General features: G+C 45.4%; 2 protein-coding genes across 2 annotated transcripts; one reads left to right on the top strand and one right to left on the bottom strand.

Annotated features, from left to right (window-relative positions):
- Positions 1 to 626: 626 nt before the first annotated feature.
- Positions 627 to 9,459, top strand: mydgf (myeloid-derived growth factor). The gene is made up of 6 exons (XM_026158630.1): positions 627 to 911; positions 3,053 to 3,103; positions 3,203 to 3,264; positions 3,704 to 3,785; positions 6,496 to 6,568; positions 7,920 to 9,459. The coding sequence occupies exons 1-6, from the start codon at positions 627 to 629 to the stop codon at positions 7,997 to 7,999; spliced, it is 633 nt and encodes a 210-aa protein (XP_026014415.1). The 3' UTR covers positions 8,000 to 9,459.
- On the bottom strand, positions 5,953 to 21,144 carry LOC113016093 (uncharacterized). The gene is made up of 4 exons (XM_026158628.1): positions 19,474 to 21,144; positions 15,106 to 16,171; positions 9,163 to 9,321; positions 5,953 to 6,206 (listed from the first exon to the last, which is right to left on the bottom strand). The coding sequence occupies exons 1-2, from the start codon at positions 20,581 to 20,583 to the stop codon at positions 15,254 to 15,256; spliced, it is 2,028 nt and encodes a 675-aa protein (XP_026014413.1). The 5' UTR covers positions 20,584 to 21,144; the 3' UTR covers positions 5,953 to 6,206; positions 9,163 to 9,321; positions 15,106 to 15,253.
- Between the last annotated feature and the right edge of the window lie 6,655 nt (positions 21,145 to 27,799).

Genomic DNA, 27,799 nt, shown 5'->3' with positions numbered 1-27,799 from the left:
TCTGAGGAGGCTGAGATCATTCAGTGATCATTTTCTGCCACTCAGTTTGTGGTGATCACGGCATACTTTGCTGTGGTCTGCCGGGGGAGCTTCATCTGAGCTTTAGACACACACAAGCACCAATAAGCTGATGAAGGCCGACTCTGTGATGGGCTGCAAACTGCTCTTTTGCAGGTGTGGTGGAGACTCTTCAGTCATTTTGACCACCCCCTGCAACACTTACGGGACAGACAGCAGAGCACATTTCCTAACAGACTGAATTATCTCTACTGCCACAAGGACAAATATAGAAACTCTTTCACACCTCTTATCTCTCTGTTATTTATCTCTATTTTGTTACATCACTTGTATAATAACAACAAGTAAAATAAAATGCTAAAATTAAATTATTTCTTCGTGTTTAAATAATAATAATAATAATGATAATAATAATAATACCCTTAGTATCCCTTAAACATAAAGTACTATGTAAAATTGGTTAAACTACAGCGACACCGTGTGGCCAACACGGTCAGCGTCTCCATTAAAGTAACTTTATTCAGTCAACATTTAACACAGTTATTATTATTATTATTATTATTATTATTATTATTATTATTATTATTATCTGTCAGTCACGCGCGGTGATGTTACTCGTAGCCCTTTTGTCTCTGTTTTACAGCGTTCGTGACGTGGAGTGTGACGACACTCACAGTGGACGGGACACCGGAGGCGCTGCTCGCACCAGCTGCAGGTCAGAGGAGGAAAACATGGCTCGTCAAAGTAACACCTGCGCCGGTAATCTGGCGTTTCTGTTTGCGCTCGCGCTGATTGCAGCGCGTGTCCCGGCGGAGGCGTCCGAGGAGCAGGCGAAGACGGTGGAGTTCAACGTGAAACCGGGAGGAGTCGTGCACACCTTCTCCGAGGGCATTGTAAGTGCCTCCGCCGAGCGGTGTCTTTATTTCTCGCTGTAAATCTCCCGCTTTAAAACGAGCCCTCGTGCAGGGAAACACGGAGCTACCGATAAATCCTGAATCGTAAAATTTAATTTTACGTGGATTAAATTTGAATTCACCGCGCAGCTCACTGTAACCCACTCCAATGTGATTTATCAGTCAGTTATTAACACATTAATAGCTAAATTAATTATCATTGAGGAGCTGAGGTCTGCTTCTCTTATTACAGTCGGACATAATCGATGACATAATCGAAACAACAAAAGAGAAAAACTACAATCTGCTGGGCAGCTTTAGTCGCTGTCTGATGACGACACAGCCTGTGAGGGGCTGACACGTCGCTGTCACAATGGCGCTTTTGATTGGTTGAGAGCTTCTTTTCTTTTAACTTAAAGACTGCTCACTTTAAATTGTAAAAACAACTTTTGTCTGATTGTTAAACTAACGATCGAACTAATTATTTAATGAATTAATGTTTTTCTTGTTTGATTAATCAAAGAAAAGCTGACTCGTCATTGGTCACAGCAGGTAAAGCTCAGGTGTCCCTGATAGCTTCAGCGGTGACAAAGAGAACCATTACGTGTCTCTAATATTCTGACGTGGGAGGTGTTTGCAAAGTCGCAGTTTAAAAAAGTCAAAGTCATCTTACAAGCTGTTACATTAGATTATTACTTTAAATAGAAAAAGAAACTCGCTGACTCGTCCAGCTGTAGCTTGACTTATTATTTGTTATTTCCTCGTTTCGATGGCAGAGGTGTGACTCTGACTCACTTTCATGCTCTAAACCAGGAATGTCAGACTCCCTCTGCGTCGTTGGCCACAGACAGCCCACTTTAATCTCAAGTGTCCAGAGTCCAGAGCAGTGGAATTCCCCTTCTCTGTCAGTGGACCAAAGATTAGCTGCACATTTATTCCCACAGATATCTGAATATGAGAAAAAAAAGTGCAAATACAACCTTACCTCTCATTTCTTTCTACGTAATAGACAAATGCTGCTGTAGTAAATGAGAGGAATCTGTCAGTGAGATTTAAGAAATAAAGGTGTAAACTAATTCTGTACTACAAAGTGAAAAAACTGGAATTTTTCTTTCATTTCATTTTTTCAATCTGTTACTTAATTACTTTAGTATAGTATGAATGGTCCAGAGGAAGGCCTTCATCAGTAGGAAATGTTGCAGTTAGATGTCCAACATTATTGCCCTCATTCACATTTTCTAAAGCTTCATGCACATCTTATCTTCACATCAGGAAGCCCTGTTTAGCTCATTTAGGTCATTTCAGGACCAATTAAATACATTTAAAACTACTTTCAGGTTGGCTCAGTACACATTGGATTTACCAGATTCCTGAGCCAACCCCAAACAGTTTGTGATTCCTCCTGGTATCAAACCAAGGGCCTTTTTACACGTTAGGTGAATATGTTAACCACTACGTTACGGAGCCATTCAGTCTACGTGATGCTGAAAAGCTTAATATGAATGAACTATTCAAGCTGAAACTGGTGAAAGCTGTTACTAATGTGGCAGAAAATAACCACAGGCGTGTCTGTCGTGCTACGCTGAAATCTGAATAGAGAGAAATTGTTTTTTTAGCAGTACCCAGGCTAATTCTAAACATCTGTACCAGGTCACGTAGACCAGACTTTAAACGGCGTTCTTTTAAATGATGATCAACAAGCAAAAGAAACATCCAAAACCAAAAAGACCAGCGGTAATTTCTTATGGCTTTTTTAATCTGGCTCAACTCTTTCCCCCATAAACAACATCTGACACGCTCTAGCATTAAGAAAGGTTTTGAGACCTCAGTACAAAATAAAGAAATCGTTTCTGGGCTTTTCTTAGGGGAGCTGTCTGGCAGAGACCACCCTCGCTAACCTCCGATGCACAGACAGAACAGAGCTTCTTGGGTTCCTCCTAAAGAGTAACGTGTTAGTGTTCAGGGTATTATTGGAAAGGATGTGAGTTTACATGCAACCATATTCTGTCTTTATTTCTATGTAAGGTTAAACTGAAACCTGAGTGAGATCAGTGGAACACAGAGTTTCTCGTTTTACAGGAAAGTTTTGTAGGTGAATCCAAAACACGGCACTAACACCTGGTTTCATTCTCCTTCTGCAGGGGGAGTATGAATGCTCTTTCACGTACGCCTCTCAAGGAGGAACCAACGAGGTGAGCCCCTCCCTCTCTCTCACTGTGCGTCTCCAGCCTCACATCACTGATTACTGCGGTCTTTATGCTAAAATATTGTCCCTTTTTTCTGTAACGCAGCAATGGCTGATGAGTGTGGGCCTGACTGATGACAACAGACTGTTCTCCTGCTCTGTGTGGAGGTGAGACACACATTTTAGAGGACGCTGCACTGACTTGCATTGGCTTAATGGAGGCTGCACAACTACTGCTTACCTCACCTTAACCTTAAAGCCTGCCTTCACCCTAAAATGTCCCCATAAGGAAGTCGGGCCCCCGTGTTGTGATTGTGTAACCAGATTTAGGTCCCCGTAACTGCAGTTATACCAGGACAACACTCACAGGCCAATGAGCAGCCCGCGGAGGTACTCTTCTTCTTCAGTTCGGTGACCCCGATGCTAAGAGCACCCTCACCGCTAATGTGTGCGTCTGCTGAGTCACCTCATTGATTTTGCTTAATCGTGACAGTGGCGGCAGAGACTAGAAGGGGAAACAACACAGCAAACTTCTAACCTCTGATTGAAATGAATTTATGCAAACCCGTGACACTGACAGCAAATATTTCCTTTTCATTCCCGCCAGGCCTCAGGGGAAGTCGTACCTGTTTTTCACTCAGTTCAAAGCTGAACTGAAGGGAACCAAAATCGAGTATGCCAACGCGTATGTAAGTACAAAGAAACTGTTAGCTGAGCTTTTAGTGGGCCTGTGTTCATTCATTTGTTTTTGAGTTGTCAAATTATCCCAGTGCTCAACATGGACAAAGCTGAAAAACTGTGATTGCTGGGTTTTGTTTCTTTGTGCTGCTGAGTTTGTTATTTATTACTGTCAGTGGGCTGATCCCATTTCCAGAGGAGGGCTGTGCTTCAGTGATGCTTTTAAAACCAGGATCATACTTGCTGTGGACACTGCCGATAAATATTCCACATGATTCTTTAAAAAGCTGGCTGGAGTTCGCCTGCAGGTGTGTGGTTGGTTCACTGTTTTTCGGGCTGGTCCTTGAAGATGCAAACTATTGAAGGATGTCCACAAGGAGTCTCGCGTCCATCCTCTCATGGCCCAAAGCAGAACAACACCGTGTTAGCTGATTCCAGAACAGCGCTCCACTGACTTTCTGTCAGAATTACTACTAATAAATAACCTCTTTCACTAATCTAGCCCAGCCTGCATAGATGGTAACTAATGGTTACAGCCTAACAGCATATTAGAGGGCTATCCTCACTGATGGACATGCCCAAAACACTTCACCTAGGAGGCGTCCTAATCAAATGGCCGAGCCACCTCAGCTGGCTCCTTACGATGTCAGCTTGATTCTGAGCTCCTCGCAAATGACCAAGCTCCTCATCCCCTCTCCGAGCCGGAGCCCAGGCACCATCCGCAGTAATGCAGACGCTGCACCAAATCTCCTGCCAATCATGAATTTGCACCGAGAGTTTCTGCCGTCATGTTCGCTGTGTTTCTGTCTAAAGCGCCAGAGGTTTCTCAGACACGTGAATATCTCCAGTCAGGGATTCATTTTCCTGACATCGCATGAAAGCACTGTAAGCTCATTCAGCTTGGATTCATCTGGTTTCTTTTTCAAATTCAAGATGAGTCACGCTTAAAGCCAGCGGTTCAGTGCAGGTCTTTCTTCCTTGCACTGAAGTTTGCCTGTTGGTAGTCAAACTGCACCACAACCTGTGCAGCGTAGTTGTCGGTGCAACACATCATAACGCCTCACAGTTCTGCGGTTGGTTTGACAGGACAAACAAAAACTTTCTGCTTTGTATTGCCTCGCTGTTCCAGGCGCCCCTTCGGTGCAGAGATTAAAGCTTCATCAGCACAGTTGTCAGGAAAAACAAGGCGAAACTCTGTTGATGAGCATTTCTGCATAGCCTGCAAATAATAAAACATCCACCTTTATACCAGCAACACATTCATCAGCCTCTGGGACCAAATCTGAGGCAGACGTTTGTGTGCAGCCGCTTCTTATATGCTTTTTCTCCAGCACGTAGGGGCTGTAAGATCATCACAGCTGTCGCCATCTGCACTTTTATCTCGTCTCGTGCGACAAATAGAGAAAAAATCTCAGAGCTGTATTTAATTAAACAGTTTGATAATGACGCTTGCACCTCATTCCTGGATATGTAAATGTCAGTGCGTGCCACGTCTCCACACGAACGAGGATTATTGTAAGTCTGACATTTAATGATTTGTGAACAGGATGAGCTGCCTTCAGACTTTTGTCTAATCGGACTCAAAGAGAAAGAAGCAGCAGCTTACCATTTTAATATTCATTTAGTTCATAATATCTGAAAAGTATTTAAAAAACTTCCATCTCGCAGCCCAAGAGTACGTCTTCAAGTTCCTCGGTGTGATCGAATGGCTGTCCGAAGCATTTCACGGTTAATTTTTCAGTGATTATAAAATACAGCAAAGCTGCCAGTTCTCACATTTGAAAAGCTGGAAGCAGATAATGTTTTGCAGTGTTCTGTGATTTATCACCTATCAAATATGTTTGATTAACTGCTCAACTTTAAATGTTGGCACACGAGCCTTCTGCAAAAAGGGGCGGCACTGGGTCCCTCTACTTAGAAATCAATGAAAAGCGAATGCATAATATGTTGCTTTACTACAACGATGGCGCCCGTTACATAAGGCGTGCCCCCAGACACAAAGTCGATAAAGTTGCAGCTGCGGGATTTTGTAGCTCGAGGACTTGGATTTGTCACCCGAGTAGCAGAATGTACCCGACCATAAGCTAGACATGGGTGGGTTGGACATATCATCTTCCCTCCACTTGTATACAACAAACCCATAATGTGCCCTTGACAAACTAACACAAGTCGAGTGAGTCAAAGTAGCACGAAAACTTTATTTCTTCTTGACGTCACACTCGGAATCGAGTCTGTGCACTTTAATGTCTCGTGGAAGGTTAATGTCCGCGCCCGGTCTGAGCTCAGCCACTTTGCGCGGTCTGCCTGTCTGATGTGGTCGTCTGTGAAGTGGAGCGCACCTCGACACGCCTCCTTCCCACAGCAAGGACAGTCCTGACACTTTCTGTCATTAGTGCGAGCGCATGTTTCCTCCTCCCGCTCAGCTCCGTGCCCTGCAAGCCAAAGACGAACACACAGGGAAAAAAACACAACTTCCTTGAATGATGAGACCGAAATAACTTTGCACGCACAAACAAACACACCTGCCACCCCCACGCAACATTTCCTTGACCTTGCCGTCACGTCCTCCTACTGTCCCGGCCCGTCTGTTCCAAACAAAATTGTTGTCATCTGTGCCGCCTCTCATCCTGTTTCCCTCTCTGTTTCATTGTTTCTTTTTTGTCTCTCTTCCCCTGCTCTCCTCCTCCTCGTCTTCATCGCGGCTGCTGTTTGCGTTTCCAGTCTCAGTCGGCAGCAGGAGGACAGAGTGACGTGCCTTTGAAGCCAGAAGAATTCACCATCGGAGAATCAACAGGTGAGAAATTTATTGTGTTTCCGAGTGTTCAATCAACTCCCTCTGCTTGTCACATCAATCCCTTGCTCTTTCTCTCCGTCTGCCTCCCTCCCTCTCCATCACGCTGCAAGTACCCTGCTGATTTCCCTCTAAAGCATATGCTCCAGCTGTGAGTGGGTTGTCATTTGTCCCTGTAGCATTATTTCTTGTTATTCCGTTTCCGCGCAAACCGAGGCTCCAGACTGTGATTAGCAGGATTTGACGAGTCGAGCCGACCAGCAATTTCCTGTGTCTTTTTCAGCATATTAAACGCTACAGTTACAGATGCTGGAAAACACTTGCAGTCTGGGTTTGTTTTGATAGACTGCTTAACAGTGGAGAGCGTATTAATTACAAACCTACGAGTAGCCTTTAGCATCTATAGGAAAGGAGAGCAACCGAGCTCAGACGTGCAGATAAAGACATGCTGACATGTCCTTATGTTTGTGCCACATGGAGGCAGTGAGTGTTACAGCTGGTGATTTATTATAAGTGCTGTTTTATTTTAGGCTGGGACGTGTTTTAAGGTTATGGTCAGGCTCTTAATTTGTAAGGCTTTAATTAAATCGCTTGAAGTCCACTTATTACACATTTTCCTTTACATTTGTTTATAAGCTAACAGCTACAACATGCATCAACTGTTCAGCTCCAAAAATGTATTTTAATGTACGACTCCATCAAAGTACAAAATAACTGATCATGTTTAAGCTTTTAGAGTAAAGGTGGGCAATTAATTTTCCCAAGGGGCCACATGATACACTGGGACTGTTGTGTAGGGCCGCACCAATAAGCTGTGGCCCCTTGGGGAAATGAATTGCCCACCCCTGCTTTATGGGAACTGCTTGCCTGGAATAAAAATATGTTTAGTTCCTGTATAAATATCTTCCCCAGTGTAATAAAGGTTAAATTATCATTTGCTTTCTTTGTAAGCTAAGCTCGCCACGCTGTGGTTTCTAGCTCTGCGTATAATAAACAGACACGAGATTCGTGTGTTTTTTTTCTTTCCACCCTTCAAAAAAGCAAATAAGCATTTTTTTTTAGTGCATGTCTGAAAAATGCTGAAATATAGACTTTTTCAAATACATAAAAGATAAAGATGCTGTTTGTGTGTGAGGTCTTTAACAGGATCAGCAACGTTGCTGTTGGGCTCACTGCCTGGAGGTAGCAGGCATGTCTCATTTACACCAGCTCACCTGCAGGTGGAGCTCATCAAACCTACAGACGTGATGTCCTGTTATTCTCCTTGTGCTTTGTTTGCAGCTGAATGATTGTTTTTGCTCTGTCGTCATCTGTGGCGGCATTTCATGCATTTCCTCTTTTTTTTAACCTCAAGTGACCCACAGGGATGGAAAGTTCAGCGCTCAACTCTCCAAACTGACCGTGATTGGACGGACACGAAAAGACGAGCTGTAGCTGGTCAGAAGTGAAGCGCTTTGACCAATCAGAGCATCCCAACGAGCTCCGACTGGAGCCTCTGCTTTTCCCTCAGTGATCGATGAAGGATGGATTTCTTCCTGAGTTACAACTAAAAATTGAAGAAGGATAAACTGGATACTGCCCTGACAGCACTTTGTGTCGCTACAAAAGTTACCTGATACTTTGTTGCTATAGTGGATCGGAGCTACACGGGACAAAAGGGATCAGCTGAGTAAACAACAACAACAACAACAACAAAATGCTTGCTCTGAGATGAAGTGCTTCCATAGTTGTTATTTTTCTTATGCTACAAGATTTACAAAGAATTGTGTCCTGATACACTGGGGATGTCTGTGATTGTATAGAGGATGTCTGGGGGCTTTGTGGAGTATAGATAACATATTTAGACTAGGGAAGGATTTATCCATCTTATGTAATCCCGAGAGAAAAGTGAGTATTCCCCAATATCGTCACTGCGCGCACATAAACAATTTCCCCCGTCTGGCTCTGCTCTGAGCCGCTGTTGAGCGAACTGCCTCCTTCTGTCTTCATCTCTCTCTGTTTATCCGTTCCAGATGATTGTAAGCACCACATTTGATCCCCAGCAACCACCAATCACTTCTTCTTGTGATAAATCTTTGTTTTGTGTTTTTGCCTGAAGCCATAATGCAGCAGATAGCCGCTTTTAAACATGTTAAGAGGACACGTGTATTCCCACTTATGTCTTCAAATCTTCATCATTCTGCAGCAGAAGATGCAAATCTTTCTCAAACAAATTCCCATTAACAAATGGATCTAATTTGAGTTTATTGCAACAAGTTTTCAGTTACATTGTTAACCACAGAATACTAAAATGTAGGGCATGCACAGACGTTTGGATGATAACACGCGAGGCAAAAGAGATGCCAGCAGGTATCTCTGAGTCCTCCTTGAACCCTTTACTTTCATCTTTCGGTGCCACATGTGTGGATCAGCGAGGATAATGTGCAGATTTCACAAGGACTTCATTATTTCGCGCCCCCCCCCCCCCCCTTCGTGATGTTGCGAGAACCTTTATCCCCCCGTCATTGATCCAGCCCTCTCAGATCCACGCCAGTCTCCAGAGGACGATTGATTTCAGATTTGAGGATTTTGCTGATTTGATTGTGTGGTTGTGTTACCTGTTATCTCTCTGCCTTGTTTGGCCCGGGATCGGTTTCCCTCGTCCGTCCGGAGGTGATCCTAAGGAACTGAGGAAATGCTTAGCAGGAGCGTTTCCCCTTTTCCTCGTTGTCACCGCTGATGTCGATGCGTCGTCTGGAAATAATCACCTCCAGATCCTGGCGTGACAGATTTGAAAACAAACAAACCCAATGTTACTTATTTTGTACGTTTTCTTTTTCTACTTGTTGATTCTTCTGATTCATGATGAAATGTGATGGGCGTCTCAATAAAGGCATTTTCTGGAGATAACTCAATGTTTGTGTCTTGTTAATGTCAGTCATGATCTCACTGAAGCTCCCACAGCTTGTTAGAGGGTAAACATAAAAAGAGGAAAGATTTGAGTGCCAGCATTGAGACAATAAATATTCGGAGCACTGTCAAAGCTGGGCAACAGTAAACACGGTGGAAAGCATTTTTATACCCCATCATATCCCATCCAGAACAACAGTAATTTTAGTAGCAGCACTAATGCATCCCTAATTTAGACTCAGTTTATAAGCACCATAAATACAGTGTACAGGACATCTGAGGCCCCGAGCAAAACTTGCAATTAAAATAAGCATTATAAGAAATGTTGTTTTAAAATGTATTCTGCTGGCGTAGGAAATTAACATATATTGTCCTCAGATAAATGTTGCCATGAGATAAAGAGCTTCTATTGTTTCTTCTTTATTTCTGGGAGAAAAGCTTTGGAGCGAGGCTCTTCTAAATCCACAGGCACAAATGGGAATCTATAGAGCTCTGATCTTTATGGGTTTATAGAGATAGAAAGTTGGTGGGGATTTATTCATTTTATGTTAAGCCAAAGAGAAAAATCTGTAATCTAGATTGTCGGCATATCGGCGCAAGTTTGTTTGAAGCGTAGTGTCAGAACTGTAACCAGCACGTTTAGCGCTGCTTTTACAGCCGTGACTATGAAACATCTGAAAATCTCAAGTGTGGCAGAGCTAAGATCACAACAAGCTGTGCGATGAAACTCCCACAGAGGCTCTTATTTGTAATTAAAGCATCTTATAGCAAAGCGGGGACATTTTCAGACTCTCGTTTCTAGTTTTGTGGCCTTGCAGGGGGAGAAAATGAGACACTTTGTTCTCGAGTTGGTTGTTCCATCGAGTAATAGGTCTCTGTTGCACAGTAGCTCTTTGATTATCATCATTTCACTCCGTCTATGGGACTCGGAGCTGCCTCGATGCTGTCATGCAAACCCTGAACACATATCGCTGCTGTTTACCATCTGGCAGCGGTACAGATGTTTACTTTCAACTTCTCCCTTTACAGTACAACCATCACAAAGAATTAATACACTCTCCTGCAAAGAATTGGCCTAGATTATGATGACGTCAATTAAAGAGCTTTGATCAGAACCCCCCATCCTGCCACCCCGATGCTGTCCAGACTGAAATACCTCTAACTGTTCAAATGTGGTGCAGACACACTGTAATGGTTCACAAAGCCACTGCAAGAGGGTGTGCAGGCCGACAGGAGAGAAACATGGAGCAAAATTAAATTCATGTGATTTAATTACTAACTGACAGAAAGTTGTGGGTTGAGGGGTACAACTTTCTTGGCTTCAGGAGGATGTTTGCCATCTTCTTGTGACCCCTTAAAACAAAGCTTGTACACTTGTTGCCTTAAGAGATGTTTGACCAAAAGCAAATCAGTGTGGTTCTGCAGCCACCTTTAGCAGCAATAACTTGAATTGTTTTCTGTACGACTTTATCAGTCTTCCACATCGTTGCGCAGGAATCTTGGCCCGCTGGTCTTTACAGCATTGCAGGAACTGAGGTTTGCAGGAACAAGGTCCCGGTGAGTTCTGGATAACACTCTGTCGCTGCAGCACCTTTGCAGCTATTCTGTTGTAGATTTGTGCTTTTTCTGTTGCATGAACATATTTCAGCCAAGCTGCTGCTGTTTGTGTTCGACTCAATAACTGTAAAGTGTCCAGTTTCTGTGGCTGCAAAACGAACCCAAATCATCACGCCTCCACCACTGTGCTCGACAGCTGGCGTGCTGCGTTTGGTTTCCCGCAAACGTGGTGCTGTGCGTTATTGTCGAGCATTTCCTTTTTGCTCTTGTATGTTCAAAGACACTGGCACCAAATAAGGTCTACTGTTGAGTAAAACTTGCTTGTGGAGATGAGATTACTCGCCTGTCTGTGTGTGCAGATGTTTCCCTGGGGGTCCAGTAGAGGCCAGGTCACATGAGTGTGGGGAATTCCTGTACATGGAGTGTTTTCATAATGGCGCTAATTAAGATTAAAATATATAATATTTAATTAGAAATAGAATATTAGACAGTGTGATTTGTGTTGCAGTTGGAAGGCTTGACTTGCCTTTAATTGTCCAGTTATTTTGCTTCCACCGTACTCTGCCTCAGCCTTCATCACCACTCATAGTCCAGTGGCAAAGGCCAACCTTGTGGTCTGTGGTTTGTGCAACTTTGCTTTCTAAATGTATTGTCATGAACTTTAAGGTGCTAATGGAGGCCCGTAGGGATTGGCATGCAGTCTTTGGGTTTGTTTCAATTTCCCTGACCACTGCACAGGATGACATTGGGGTCGATTTGCTGGGATGTTCACTTCTGGTACGACTGGCAGCTGTCTTGAATGTTTCCCACTTGTGAATAATCTTTCTCACGGCAGAATGATGGACCAGATTCTTTGAAAATGGACTTATGACCTTTTTCAGATTGATCGGCAGCAAGAATTGCTTTTCTTAGATCACTGCTGGTGTATTTCCTCCTGGGCATCGAGTTAACACACACCTGAATGCTTCAGACCTGCAAACTGCTAAAACTTCTGCTTATGATCAGTTGATCAAATGCATTTAATTAGCAGCGCCTGGCTGCAGCGCAGCTTCTCAGTTCCTATGGAAGCAGTAAGGATGTATGTAGTTTTTCCACAGGACTGCACTTTCATTACTTGAAAACTTGTTTTGTTTTTGCACAGCTGTAGTGTGGCATTTTTAGTGTGGACTGCTCATTATTAGGAAAACCATTCAGTTCACCTGCAGCACTAACAAGATCTCCACTGACCTCAGCTGCACATAAGGTTTTAAGTCCTTAAAGTTAACAGGTTAGCAGATTACACTCAGGATGTGATTCTTTCTGAGCATCATGTTGGCGCTCCAGCTTTAAGCATGTAAGCACTGCACTTGTAGCATGATGGTAGACACCTCTGAGGGGTAGATCTGCACAAAAATGACTAATTACTAATAAAACTATCGCAAAATTTGCCTAAAAATGCTTGAATGAGTCACAGAGTATCACTGTGTGATATTCATTATGAACATAATCCCACATATACCATGCTGGTGATGGAAGCGCTCTCTGGAGCACCAGTGGTTATTCATTCCTAGCTGTTTGTGAGGCTGAGGAACCGCGCTAACGTTAACGCGCTAGCGCCGTCCAGCCCCAAGCACGGGGCGATCCGCGTTAACTCGCTATCGAAGATTTGCTGCGTTAATCCGGTTATTGCGTTAACGTCAATTTAACAAGATTAACGCTGCAGCACTAATATATATATATATATATATATATATATATATATATATTAGGGGTGCAACGATACACAAAATTCACGGTTCGGTTCGATACTTTGGTGTCACGGTTCGATATTTTTTCGATACAAAAAAATGTTCATGCATTTTTAATTTGTCATTTATTAAAATTATAAATATATATTTTAACTCAAAAGTACAGTTTTTAAATTTAACCCTAACCCTATACACAGTTCGCATGATTGCAAAGTGAAAGCAAAAAAACAAGCGCAAATTCAAACGCGATTTCAATATGTCACATATTGACAGTGGCTCACCGATGCCAATGACATAATTACCCAGCTACATTTCTGAAAGAATGCAAAAGCATTGACATATATTTTTCCTACAATAGCCCGACGGGCAGGGCAGAGAGATTTTTGTAGCCCGACTGAAAAAATCGCTAGCTCCGGGACGTCGGGCTAGCGATATTGCGAGCCCTGTATCTGATGGAGGAATCACTCATCTTTGGAAAAGAGAGTTTATTACAGAGAAATGGCTCTTTCAAAATAAAAGCTCTACTATACGCTTCTTCTGGGCTATATTCTCAGCAGCATATTAAACATATCAGGTCTCCATAAGGAGAATCCTGTGCTAACGGCTGTCTAAACGGGTACAGTGTGTAGCATGCTGCTTGTTGTTTTTGTCTGCTTCCACTTGTCTTTGCACGAGGATGATGTCGGAGTAAATGTGCAGTCATATTCGTTGTGTTCCCACTAGTGCTTTCAGGTTAATCTCGTTGAAATGACCTTAACGCCACAACACGGCAAATCTCCGTTAACGCGCTACCGCCGATCGCCCCGTGCGTGGGGCTGGACAGCGTCAACACGTTAACGAGCTAACTGCGCTAACACACTAGCTCCCACCAATGTAATTGAGCATTGCGTGGCACATCCAACATACTGTTTTACTTTAGTCCATGACTCGCTTACCTTCAGGGTCATACCACATGAAAACCAAAATAATTCCAAACGCCAGATCTGAATGAGGGTGGGGGAGGTGCCCTGCGCTCTTCCTTCTGACTATGCTGTCTGTGTTGAGCGCTCAGTGGATCTGCGCTCGACAGTGCAGCCTAGGCAGAGTAGTCGAACACAGATTCACTGAGCGCTCAACACAGACAGCATCGTCAGAAGGAAAGTTGATAAAATAAATTACAAATGTTGTATTGTTCGATACATATGCGTACCGAACCGAAAGCACTGTATCGAACGGTTCAATATCGATACGAATATCGTTGCACCCCTAATATATATATATATATATATATATATATATATATATATATATATATGTATAATGCTCTACAGTGTTTACCTATTTGGGGTAAATAGCTGAGTCTTTGTACAAAGACTGAAACTAGACGTCTGTTGAAGATGTAACCTCTGAGTGGCACAGGCAGTAACCATTAGGTCTCTCTATTGAGAAACAGGCTCTTTTTATCGGGCCTGTTGGTCATGAGAGAGAATATAAAATAACCTCAGCTTTATTCTTTGAGAAAAATAAAGAGCCAGCTGAAATAACCCAAAGCAACATTTCAGAGAGGACAACATAAGCTGACCTAAATGAATGAGCCATCGATTTGCTGTGCTGTGTTTATGTAGTTAATCCGGCTGGCATTCCCGTGTCTGCTTTTCTCTCTTTGCTCTCTCGCACCTGCCCCCTATTTCTCTCTCTCTGCATCTCCTGACATTTGGAGGGGAACAGATGGAGATTGTGGCTGGGTCGGTCAAGCCAGAGGCAGCAAAGGAGATGGGATTTTTGTATCACCAGGGGCCCGGTGAAGGGTACAACGAATGGCCAGCTGCCCCCTGTCTCCCCTGACGCGCACCCCAGTGCTAGGCTGGTGACCCAGTCGGAGCAGGGACACTGGGCTCGGGCACTTTCTTGCAAAGTTTTTCATATTATGACACGTTTTCTTGTCTCTAGCTCTGTCACAGATCTCTGACCTCACTTCCCCCGCATGTGCTCTTTAACACTGCAAGCCAAGGTAGCCTGAGCTGCAGTGAGACAGCAATTATCCACCTCAGACGATGCTGATACATGTGAGTGGACCTCTTTGGCTGCATGGGCTGAAGTGCACTAAGGTAATCACTTCTTGCTTTGCCTTGTCATTTTGCAATAATTGCAATTTCTCTCTAATTAGGCCTTTTCAGTCCCTTGCCCTTTAACTGTGCAGTCGGTGGGAGTCTGAGATCTGCAGGGCAAAGTGAACATCTGTATAGAGGCTCTTGTTACCAGAGCAGTTAACCAGACAGATGTTACGATGCCCTCTGTATGTTCAGTGTGTGAACCCGAGAGGTTTGTATAGAAGGAGAGAGTAAGAGGACATTAGCAGAAGCAAGCTGTTCCTCCTGACATACTCACCCCAAGTTGCGTCTGCGCCTTGTCACCTTGGAAACTTGGTCTCAGCTCAGCTTGGCAAGCCTTAAATCACTCTCCACTCTTGCAGACTTGTGGCTGGTGCTGTGAATATGGCTCCATTCGATCAGCCCCCCTCTCCTGCTGCATTGTCTCACACTGTGGTCGAGAGCAGCCTTCTTTTCTCAGGGTACGGAGGAGCTTTGCGGGGCTCCTTCACTTTCTTTGTGTTTTCAGAGAGTCTGTGATGTGGGTAAGGTGGAGGCTTGCGACCTCTGTGGCCTTGTGCCGCAGCGCATACGTGTGACGGTCCCGCTGAGGATGCTCGCCTCTCCGTGTTAGCGGCGAACCCGGTTTCAGTCTCTGAGTCGGTGGGTGGGCAGCTGGCAGACGGCAGCAGGTTGGACGATGGAGAGAGCGGCCCAGCAGATGGGAGATCGCTTTGTGTGGTCTGATAAGACCCCACTTTGGTCTGGATGATGACAGACGGGCTAAGAGCAGGGGGTGGGTTAGCCTTTGAAGACAGGGGAGAGGGAGGTGAGATGGGGCTGATCCTGATGGAGGAGGTAGCCCCAGGGGAGTGAGGCTGAGAACCAGAGCTACTGGGGAGATGGAAGTTTACCGTTAGAGGGGAAAGACCAGGAGTTGGAGGCCGAGCAGGGAGGCTTCTTTGGGGGGAGCGAGTGTGGTCGTGGGTCGTGAGGTTACTGGGGTATGGCAGATTCCCACCATGTTTGGGTGAGGCCCCAACACTACCGGTGAGGTGAAGAGTCCAACTCCTCTCCGATAAAAGTCCAGAGGTTAGCGGGCGCAGCTGCACATTGGGTGGAGACTGGCTCCTGCTATGATGCTCTCCCCTCAGGGTGCCAGATAAATACCCAGTTTCTGGCTGGTTTGCAGGCTCTGACAGCCTCTGATGTGTGAAGCCCACAGTTGTTTCACTGGAGCTCGAGCCTGAACTGTAGCTGCTGTCGCTGGGAGGTTTGGTGCTTTCTCTTCCAGTTCCCTCCTCCTCCTCCTCCTCCTCATTCAGATCAATGGTTGATGTTAGATGGTCAATCTGCTGCACCACCTAGAAAATACATGATTGACAGATAAAGATAGAGTCAGTAAGTGAAGTCTTCCTCCAGTTTCTGTGATTGAAAAATGTCTTCTATAGTTTTTGTTTGCTTTGGGTTTTGGTGCCACTGCTCCAAGAAAGAGGATGCAGGACCTGATGGCGAGGTTCCCCTTTAGAGAAACACATATTAGCAGACTGATCAAAGGTTGCACACACAGAGTAAAACACTGAGCTTTTTGGGAGTTGCCACTCTGCTTGGCTGCTGGTCCAGCTCTGTGTGCTGAATGAAAAGAGAGGCGATAGATTGAGAACAGAGCTCTCCATTGTTTCCTTATACAGATCGGTTCACCTCTGGCAGTGAGTAACAGCCTGTGAAAACAGATGATGTCATGGTGATGTCATCAGAGTAATCTTAGACTAAACTCAAAGAGTTTTTGAGCTTTGTCAGAAAGCCTCTGTTACCGGGCAGAGAGGGTTTAATCAAAGACACCACGAGCTGCATTTTCACTTTAACGCTATCAGTGTAGCACCATCCTCTGTTTAACCTGTCTCTTGTGAGTCACTCGTTTTATAAAAGTGCTGCAATACATAATTTATTATAGAGATAATAACCCACTAGAAAAATAACACTTGCATCTCCAAATTGCTGCTTTTTCTTCTCCATAAATTCTGCATAATTGACCACCGAGAGTCAAACTCCTAAAGCAAATCTCTCGATAGCAGCACAAATTTGAGTGCAGCTGGAAACAGTTAATATTTGGCATTATGTATGATAGATATTTTAACAAATCACACTTAACAACTATTGGCTTAAATTTGATCATTTCCTCAGTTAGCTGACAAGAGGAAATATTCTTTGCCTGGACAGCAGCGCTGAAGCGAAGGGAAGAAGGGGAAAGATTCATAATTCCACAAAGATCTGAATTTCAGCTGGGAAACTGTGTTTAAATGCTTATCAGCTTGATCCCCTAATCCACCAGGATGTGAAACGCTAACGCCGCCGTTTCTGCTTCCTCAGGAATTAAGAGGTAAATAGCAGCCAGTACGTCTCATATACCTGTCATTATTTTATCATCAGCAAGTTTGAGCACCTCTATAAATATGCACATATAGCACCTCTATATGTGTCGAACACAATGCTCCAATCTTTCCGGAAGCAGAGGTCAGACTGTGCAATGCTCAGAGAAACTGCAAAGAACCCAAGAGCTACTTCTCAGAGCCTGCAGGCCTCAGCTAGCATGTTACCACAAAACTCCGGGAACAAATTTCTTTGGACAGACAAAACCAAAGTGGAGATGTTTGACCATGGTGCACCAACCCCTCTACCATCTGTCAGCACGGTGGTGGCAGGGTGATGATTTTGGTTTTGCAGATCTGGGCACCTTGCAGTCATTGAGTCCACTGTGAACTCCTCCGTATACCAAAGTATTCTTGAGTAAATGTGAGGCCATCTGTCCGACAGCTACAGCTTGGCTGAAATCGAATCACACGAGGGGCCAGTGATCCCAAGCGCAGCGTCAAATCTGCCACAGACCTCAGATCTCATCCAAAATTGAGACACTGGCAGGAGCTTAACAGAGCTGTACAAAGATGAATTCCTGCAAACCTCAAATAAATGTTTCATAACATACAGAACTAAGTTAAAGCAGCGCAGCTCAGTCTGGTAAAACAAATCAGATTTGTCCTGCCAGTTTAGTAAAAATCAGACGAGGCACACGCGCACGTATCCAAGTGCGTGCAGAGCATCCACACACACAACCCACACAACAAGACTAGAAGAAACAGCCACACACACAGCCATACATAGATGGAAGAGATTGGAGGAAATTACTCTGGGGAAAATGCTTGACCCATCACGCCACCTGCTCAATGTGCACGGATAAATCCTCGGTCCGTGCTGGATTGTTTTGTTCGCCGTGTTCAATATCCTTGCTGATGTCAGTGGATGACCTGATTTGTCTCTCTCTGTCTTTTTTTAATGCTGGAGCTGTTTGAGCGAGGCATTTCATATTGCTTTGAAGTACAGCGTGTATATGCACATCCAGTGACTCTGGGCAGGTGCTGCTCGTTAATGTCAGAAATCAGATGAGATAAAAGTGCAGAGGACCCTGGTTTTCATGTGCTTCCCCCAAGGGTGTTTGTTAGAAGCAGTGTGGGGGGGTTGACCCTGCAGGTCCTCCTGATGAGTACCGAGAGACGTTTGTTGTGGAGCGCCGGTATTTAAGTTGCGTTTAGCTCTTTAAGTTCAATTCTGTTGTTGTTTCTCTTGAAGTTCTGAGTCATAGTTCAGTTTTTTGATCTATCAAAGCGCCTCAGCAGAGGATCGCTATCATATTCAAGTGCAAGCCCACTTTTGTGATGTCTTTTCCTCCTCCAGTGTGTGAGAGAGATCTTTAGTGTAATATTTGTTTAGCTTCAGACAAAGGCCTCCACTAATTTCTTTTCGTAGCCGTGATGAATATTAAACAAAGCTGAGGTTTGCTGCTCATGCAGCGGAATAAAAAACACGGCTTTGGAATAAATATGCGACCAGTCTTCTCTGGTACCTTATCTCCCTTTTCATCTGTTGTCTCTGTTGTGAAAATTTGGGACTTTTCTATTTCAGTGTCTGCTTACTCGCCCCCCTCTTTCCCTTCTTTGTGTGTGCAGTCGTTGGGGTTTTATTAATAAAGCTCACAGCCAGGATGATGAGGTTACTACCTCGGGTTTAGCTGTGACCCCACAGAGGCAGATCAAATGGCAAGAGGCAAGATTTATGTGTCACTTTTACTGTGTGAGGCAGAGAAACTCAGACATAAATGGATTATAAAAAGCGTCGGACGCAATCCAGCTGTGCCTGGAGCACATCTGTCCATAAGAAGAGCGAGTGGAGGGAGAGATCCTTCATCTCAACAACCTCTGAACGCATCAGGCAAATGGGGCATGACTAGTGTCTCATTCACCTTTATGAAAATGTGCACACGACTCGAGCTGAAGCGTGCAGACAGACGACAGAGGAAATTTGGGAAATTTTGGTGCTGCATTCATGCAAGCTGTGCTGCTGACTGTTTAATGCATGGCAAATTCTTGCTGAGGACGTGCATTTGGAGACCGGCTTGTTATTCGTCAGTGCACAGGCCCTCGAGCATGAACACTTTCAGAAAATGAATGTGAAAGGACGCAGTAACTTTTCTGTCCTGTTTTGTTTGGATTTCTCACTTCTCAGTCGCTCGAGTGAAATGTGATGATTGAGAGGGTGACGTGGCTGAATCTGACACTGAAAAAGCTTTCATCTCATTTTTTTAGTCATAGTCGAGAAAAATATGTCATGTTACCTCTTTCATTTCCTGATGAACATCCCTCAGGGCTTTGAGAACCTGCTCCAGGTTGACCACCACCCGTTTAATTTGGTTTCGCACCACCTTCCTCCTGCAGCCGGCCTCTTTCCTCTGTGACTCCCCTTCGCTCTTTGGTCTGTGCTGGACCCACGTCTGGTTCTGAGCCAGGAAAGCGGTGCGCTCTGAGCTCGGTCTGGGTTTCTCGGGGCCTTGTAGAGTTGTCGTACTGCTGAGCCCCCCGTGAGGAACCTCGGTGGAGAAGATAACTCCGTTTAGATCCTCCACAGGTGGCTCCCGCAGCGCTGTCAGGTCTCGTTGGCTCTGGGAGCTCCTGCTGTGTTTACTGGTGTAGCTGAAGTTGGAGCTGAATCCATGCTGCCTCTCTATTAGTCCCTGAGTGTCATAGTTCAGCCAGCTGGATGAACGGTGGTCTCTCTGACGGTGGGTGGTGTGGCTGGCGCAGTCCCACACCTTCCCCTCTTTGCCCTCCATACACATAACAACAGGCACGTTAAAGTTTGGCTCCTCAGAGAGCAGCGCAGCAACAGGAGCAGCAGGAGGTCCAAGCAGTGGCCCGTATTTCTTCACTGAGTTGCTACTGCTGTCACTCTGCGACTGATGGGGGCTCAGGTGGCTGCTGTGCTTCCTAACAAAGGTGTGGTTGCCCTGAGCAGCGGAGGAGCTGTTGGCTGGTCCCTGCGGCCCCTCCCCTGGGCTGGTCTGTGCGTTGCGGTCTGTGCCAAGCTCTTTAGTCCGGTTCCACCTGGCAGGACTGTCCTCCCTCTGCTTCCCCAGGCTCCCTGGCAGGATGTGGTGCCCCCTCAGCGCAACTGGCAGCATCCTCGCCTTCCCCACCCCATTGCACCGAAGTTCAGCCTTTTTTCCACGGCCCTTCCCCTGGATGGAGAAAAAGCCGATCCCCTTGGCTCTCTCCAGCGGGGTCAGGTTGTTTCGGGTCTCTGAGTTGGATTTGTACCGTCCGTTGAGCCCCAGGTCGCTGCTCTGGTGAGGCTTCAAGCTATTGCGCAGCCACGGGATGAAGTGAGGGGTGTGGGACTTGAAGCCTTTCTGCTCCCCAGGCGCCGGAGCCCTGCTGTCAGAGAACATGGTGATGGATGATGTCCGGCAGCCTGGCAGAATGAAGACGAAGTAAAAGGGGAACGGGAGGACTCCTGAGACACTGAGAGCTTCCTCCTCTTCTTCCACGAATCTCCTCCTACCTTTGCCATTAACGGGCTTTATCCGCTCTGATGTTCAGTCTCGTCTCCCCCTTCCCTCTCCCCTCTCTTACTCCGTCTCCAAAACTTTTATCTGCTTTTTCCCTCCTCGGCTCTCACCCCACTCCCCTTTTTCCTGGCGAAGCCTGCTTCTGATTGTATCGCCCTTCTTCTTTTCCCTCAGTTTCAGCTTCCCCTCCCACTCTTCTCTCCGCTGTAGTGCTCTTGAGCCCCTCGCCCCCTCGCTGGGCCAGCCGTGGAGATGCCGAGGGCCTCTCTCTCCCTCTGTCGTCTCTCTCTGCCTGCCTGCATCTCACTGGCTCAGTGGCAGTGGAGGCTTCCTGTCTCTACATCTCTCTCTCTCTCTCTCCCTTCCTGTCTCTCTCCCCCCCGCACTGCGCTGCACTGCCTCCTCTCCTCGCTCTTTCTTCCTCCCACTCCCTCTCACTGCTCTAACTCCCTTTCTCTGTTTCCCTCTTCTCTCCTCATCTGTGTCTCCTCTCCCTGCTGCTCTCATCTGAGAACCTCCGATCGTCCTCGTCTTTACAACTCTCGTCTCTTTCCCTCCTCTCTCCGTGTCACTATTTTTCTCCCCTTGCCCCACCTCCAATTTGCCAGGGAGAGCAGCCGAAGTTCAATCAAGACGCCAGTGTTATTAATCCCCCTTTAGTGAATGTGTGCCCACGTGATTCCCCCTGCCTCCGTTCTCATCTGATTACTCCTTCCTCGGCTCAGCCCTTCACAATTAAATGCTGCTTAGGACACCAGAGGGGGTTTAAAGGAAAAGAGGAGGATAACAGCAGAAAGGGATGAAGCAGGAATAGTAGGAGGCGGGGGGGTAGGGGGGGCACATAATTGCGACCTTCAAGATCTGAGATCAGCAGCGGTTTGACAGAAACTATAAGCTGCCTGGCTACAAACAACAGCCTGCCTGTGGCTCGGCTCTCCCCAGCTTATTGTAACTGTCAGCAAACAGTGTCACGTTACATCCCAGTTGTTTTCTTGTTTTTATTTTCTACCACACATCCAACTTCCATTTGTTCCAATTACGCAGAGACAGCTGCTATTTTCGGGTTTCTCATTTACATTCCAGTTCTTGGCTGTCTGGATTAGATTTCTTGTGTCTGACAAGCTCAGAAAAATGCCTCCTAGGTGCCTTTTCACTCAGCTGTGGCTGCATAGATGCGTCCCTCCCTCACTGGCAGCAGCCAAAATGAAAAGATGGCAGCAGAGCCACACAAAAGCCCTGACAAGTCTGCTGTCACTCAACAGCGAAACACTCAAAGCATCTGTCATTCTGTTAGTCAGCATTGCAATATACTCCTCCGGTAGTGCCCTGCTGAAACATGACTTCATTCGCTGACATATTTTACTATACAGGTACATGATGGGAGTGAAAATAGAGTCACGGGCTCGGCGTAATCTGCAGGCTAAGAAGATTCCTGCCTGCATGTCGACAGACGGCTGTCGGCCTCTGATGGCCATTAGCCGGGATAAAAAAACCAAAACAATAAAGCATGCGAGCGATAGAGCCGCCGTTATTGACCTTACAGCTTCTTACTGCTCACGACATCCTGCTGCACGCAACCGAGTCCTGCTCCGCTTAACAGCTGGAGATTGCATTTTTATTGCACTGGATTTCACTGTGACACAAATGGTTAATCAGTCAGCTTTATTTGCGAACAACAAGTAATTTAAAGTGCTGTAAAGATTGATCAGAAGCACAGAGACAAACACTCACCAGCCAGTTTAGGTACGTTGGACCCTCTTTTGCCTTCGGAGGTGCCTTAACTCTTCAAAGCAAAGGTTGCTGCAGAGTTGTAGGCTCTGCATTCACCACATCCCAAAGGTGCTATATTGCTCTATTGGGTGTCACACAAAAGGCCCGGGGGCCACAATCGTCCCAGAAAAGACTCCAATCTGGCCCCCTGGGTGGCTTTGGAAAATATGAAGGGGAGCATACATTTTTGGACCTTTAACTGTATTTTTATGTGTTTTACAGCTTTTCCCACAGCCGTTCATACTACACCAAAGCAGTTCATTTAAAACTTTATGTTTTATTAATACAGTCAGGACAGGGCAAATGAAAGCACTTTTTTCTGTAATTATACACATTTCTCATGTAGAAAAACTGACACGTGCTGTTGAAATTGCACTTCTTTATCTTATATTAACACATCTCAGTGATTGAATGTGTAGTTGACCATCTTTACACTGACAGAAAGTGGAGTTTCACTCGTCCAGCCCACTTGAGATTAGAGTGGGCTTTATGTGTCCCTGGATGAGTGAAATGACTTTGACATCCCTGCTCTGTTCGACTGAGATCTGGTAGCTGTGGAGGACATTCGAGCGCCATGAAATTCACTATCGCATTATCCTGCTGAAAGCGCCCATCAGAAGATGGGTACGCTGCGATCACGAAGGGCTGGACAACAATAATACTCTGCTACTTTTCTGCTTGATACCAAGTGGCCCAAAGTGTGCCAAGAAAGTATCCCCAACACTATTACACCACCACTGGCAGCCTGAACCGCTGATACAAGGCAGGATGGATCCATGCTTTCATGTTGTTTACACCAAATTTTTCCCACCCAAATCCAAGGATTGCAGTGGAAACGGAGACTCGTCTTGTTCTGTCATGTACGAACTGTAGCCTCAGTTTCCTGCTGCATTCAGAGCTGCTTCTCTGCATAACTTGGCTGTAACAAGTGTTTTTTTAGCCATCCTATCAGCTCGAATCAGTCTGGCCAGTCTCTTTTGACCTCTGACATCAACAAGGCATCTTCACCCAGAGAACTGCCGCTCACTGGAAATTTTCTTTCTCAGATCGCACTCTGTGAACTCTACAGATGGTTGTGCAGGAAAATCCCAGCAGATCAACAGTTTCTGAAATACTCAGTCTGGCACCAACAACCAGTCGCTTAAAACACTAAATTCTTGACCGTGTCTACATGTCTAAACGCACCATGTTATTAACTTATTAACGAGCAGTTGAGGAGGTGATGTGGCTGGTAGGTGCTGGGACTGGTTCACCGAATGAATTCGTCAGCACCACTCGCGCTCAGATGACCGCAGATAATATTTCACAGTTTATTGTGCGATGATTTAAACCTATGAAAACGAGCATGACATTTCTGGGGTTTCATGTTACATGAAGTTTGCACTAGACAGTGATGAAGTGCAGAGCAGTTTACTATTGCACATTCATTCCAATAAACTCTCTGAGTGGGTTTCTGTGTGTGTTAAAGACCTTGAATTCAGGCCTCTTCAAGGTCTCAGCTTTCCTCCAATCAACCACCCACTTTGTGAGGTCCATAAATAACATGGCAGCCAAACACACAATCATCGCTCATTTTAAAGTCAATGCAGAATAAGCAGCTGTCACAGTTGCTGTCCATTTCAGGCTCGCTGGACAGCCTCTCGAGCGCGGTTGCCTTTATTCTCCCCATTATATTAATCCGCTGAATATGTGTTTGAGTGATTGAAGGACAAAAACAAAAAGGGAACGTTGTCCTTTTTTAAACAGGAGGCCTTTTTGTCACCATCGTACAGGCAGTCAGAGCATATGGTCTCCTTGTAACCTTGTCTACTGCCTCCTGCAGCGCTCCCTCGCTTGTTTTGAGTCCTGCAGCAGTCCGACTGCCCATCGAGAAGCAGCAGAGCGTGTGCGCACGGATACTTCAGCCTCCTGCATGTGTGTTTGCTAAACTTTACTGCCCCTGCACATACACCAGTGTCCTGGATGATTATTTTTTATACACACACACACTCACAGAGAGGGAGAGAGCACCAAGGAAACCTTACATAACTTGGTGGAAAAGATGGATGTAAAAGCAGTTCTTTGAAAGTCAAAGGCCCCCATGTCTGTCAAAATTTCCTGTGCAAAATGGCTTTTAGTCACAGTGTGAATGCCTCGGGGCACTTGGGAACTTTCTATAGCCACCTGGACAGCGGAAACGTGAAGTCTGGGGAGGATTAAACCTGTTCGCATGACTGTATTTGGTTCTGCATTCACACAAAGTGAAAATGAAAAGTTTCTCGAGAACACAATGTTCTTCTTTTTTTGCAGTATTAAATATGGAAGTGAGCAGATGCTGTCTTCCCTGAAGTGTCCAGTGTCGCGCTGGTGATAATCCTAAGGGGTTCCTCTTAGACTTCTGTGTGCGCATGCTCGTGTGTGTGTGTGCGTGTTTAACAGTGTCTTTCCCGTCCTCTCATGTATATTTTTGTGTTGTTTGCTTTTGGATTCCCCTCCACTGTGCTTTTCATCCTTGAACAACACGTCAGTCAGGTGCTCTCTGAGGACTAGAGCGAGAAAGGAAGAGATAGACGTGGGGACACCAAGAGAGGCAAAGAAAAGAGGCGGCAGACACGGGGAGAGGGAGGGAAAAAAGGCGAGTTTTGAAAGACTTCTAACTTCCAAGCTGACTGTCATAGTTGTGCTTGCCAGAGGGGAGAGCACCTTTAAGCATACTGGATGAGTAACGATGTGGAGGGACTACAAAAGCAAAGTAATACATAATAAGCAGCACTCGCTCGGCTCTGCTCTGCCAGCTAACCTACATGAGATTGGTGGCGAGAAAAAAATTGCAAGTGCTCAAAAGGTCAGCAAAGGCCTCGCGTAAAAGAGGCTCCTCTTTTACGAGCGTGCGCGCACTGTAATAAGATTAAGAAAGCGTGGAAGCAGTTGTTACAGTGGGATGTTGGCCTTGAGACGAAAAAGCCCCACAGATAATGTTGTGTCCAAATCAAAACACGACAAACTATCTTATCTGCCGTCCGTAAGCTCTGCTGCGGGGACAACAAACCTGCAGCAAACACACGTTTCCTCCGCTGGTTTTCTTTAAAATGACACAATAAATGCTATCATCGTAGAAATAGGCCGTTGATTCATTTTGCAGTTTTTTCTTCAGTGCCACTAATCCTTTGACTCCAGGCCCAGTCCCTTTCTCACTCATTAGGCCTGAAAGGCATTTTATTCTGGCATGGATGATAAAAGAAAATCTAAAAATACGGCCGTGTTGTTGTACGAGGGCAGAGCGTTGCCTGTTGTTTGAACACAATGCCCTTTGGTTTGTTTTGTTGCACCACCCACAACTCAAACATTAGGGTGTTTGTGCCCGCATTGACATGCGGCCAGGTTTTCGCAGTCTTGTGCCAAAACTAACTGCCTGTATCCTTGCAGGGATGGACCGTGGAAATGCTGCTCGGTTCGTCCTTCCTCGCGTTTGTACGCAGCCGAGCAGGGAAATCATCCCTTTTGTCATTTTTGATCGCAGAGAGAAGTGCGACGCCACAGCATCTCAGCTCAGCTGCGTTTAGTTCGGGTGCGAGTCTATAGCGCAAATCACAACTCGGTAATCTGGGCTCGAACACGAGCGGAAAGAGTAATGGTTCCTCTGTATGCCTCGTCGTTTCGGCTCCCTTCTTAGGATGCAGGCCGGCTCCTTTGTAGTCACTTCATTATGTAAAAATGATAATTATGCCCCAATGGAAGCCTCACCAAAATGTATCAGAGCCCTCATTCACATCCGCTGATAATCACGTCGTGACTGTCATTTGGAAATTTTCATTTTCAGAAAGTGTTTAAGCGAGACTCCCACACTGCAAATGAGAAAATAAGCAAACTTAAATTCCCTCACACCTCCTTCCCCCCGGAGACACTTTTACCTCTCAGGCAGCAACAGAAATTAATCATTTAAAGGGGCCGCACACCTCAAAATCACATTTACATATTTTCATCCTGGCCTGTAGCCTCACACGTGCATCGACATCATTTGGTGTGAGTTTCCCAGTTTTTCAGACATCAGAAACAGAGACGGCAGCTGAGCTACATGGCACTTTGCTGTCAGGCTTCAAGCAACAAAAACCTCAAAGGGCTCATTCTACAGAAACATTTTGGCAAAAGGTCTTATTAAAATGTGTTTCTTTTTCTAACATCGAAGCTTAGACCAAGTTACAGATTTGTTTTTGCACATTTACTCCACGTGCTGCCTCTGCTGCTCCTTTCACAGGCCTCTGGAGTCACACACTAACAAATGAGTAAATTATCCTTCACTTTCAGTTTTGGTGACTTTATATTTGAAATGAAAATATCTGAAGGACAGTTAAAATGAGTAATGCAGCAGTCCTTTCTATCTTACACTTTACCACATCAGCCCAGCAGAGCGCTTTGCAGTCAGACTGCTGGCTTCCTTGTGGTTGTCAGAATGGGAGGCAGACCTCCAGCTTTCAGGCCTCACTCCTGTGCAACCAGCTGCCAGCTTGGATTCAGAAGGCGGACTCTCTCCACTTTTAACTCAAAGCATTTTAGTTTTGGGCTTGATCAGGTGACCCTTGTTATCAGATATCTTCAGTGTTCACTAAACGGTCTCTCTAAACCACATTGTGCCTTTCGCCCTTTCCTTCCACTCATCCCCTTGTGGTTGCAGCAGATGGACGCCTCTCCTCGAGCCTGGTTCTGCTGGATGTTTCTTCCTGTTGGGTTTTTACTTCCCACCGTCACCAAGTGGTTGCTCACAGCGGTTCACATAATTCTTGGGGTATTCAAATCTTGCTTTTGCTGTGGTGTGAGGATACAGTGTTTTAGTCACCCCACGTTTATTTTCTAAAGCAGAAGTTGTGTTAGTGAGAATAAAAACTGAATTTCACTCACCAACACTGAAGCCCTAATGTCTTGGATAGTTTATGCCACACAGAGTAATAATGTTGGTCAGATGGTCCATTAAAAGTGGTCCAACAGTGCAAACACAGTTTAATGATTCAAATTATTGGATGAAGTCTAGCAGATGCTTAACTTTGACCAACTCAATTATCCATTTAAATGAGCTGTAAAATACTATGAAACTAAAAAAACCCTAAAATTTCGACTTACCCGCAGCAGCAGAGCCAAAACTACTGATAGAGGCCAAACTGTATTTTGTACCAGGCTCTCTCTGCTGTAACGTTTAGGATCAGAGTTGGTGGGGGGGGGTCGACGCCCTTTTGGAGCCAGCCTCGAGTGGCTCCTAGTGGTTCTGCAGTTTTACCTTCACTGCCGAGCTCCCGAGGGCGCCGCTTAATTGACAGCTAACAGTCTGCAAACCTTGTTGTGAGACGTTTATGTA

Source organism: Astatotilapia calliptera, chromosome 23, assembly GCF_900246225.1.
Source record: "Astatotilapia calliptera chromosome 23, fAstCal1.2, whole genome shotgun sequence".
Classification (NCBI taxonomy): domain Eukaryota; kingdom Metazoa; phylum Chordata; class Actinopteri; order Cichliformes; family Cichlidae; genus Astatotilapia; species Astatotilapia calliptera.
Note: the sequence above shows the minus strand (reverse complement) of the source record. Positions and strands in the feature narration are given on the sequence as shown.

Bases quoted from the DNA above. Each gene is read 5' to 3' on its own strand.
- mydgf (XM_026158630.1), top strand. From the start codon at position 627: ATGTTACTCGTAGCCCTTTTGTCTCTGTTTTACAGCGTTCGTGACGTG. The intron at 912-3,052 runs GTAAGTGCCTCC...CTCCTTCTGCAG, and splicing joins ACACCTTCTCCGAGGGCATT to GGGGAGTATGAATGCTCTTT. The intron at 6,569-7,919 runs GTGAGAAATTTA...TTTAACCTCAAG, and splicing joins CACCATCGGAGAATCAACAG to TGACCCACAGGGATGGAAAG.
- LOC113016093 (XM_026158628.1), bottom strand. From the start codon at position 20,583: ATGTTCTCTGACAGCAGGGCTCCGGCGCCTGGGGAGCAGAAAGGCTTC. The intron at 16,172-19,473 runs GTAACATGACAT...TGTATTTTCTAG, and splicing joins TTCATCAGGAAATGAAAGAG to GTGGTGCAGCAGATTGACCA.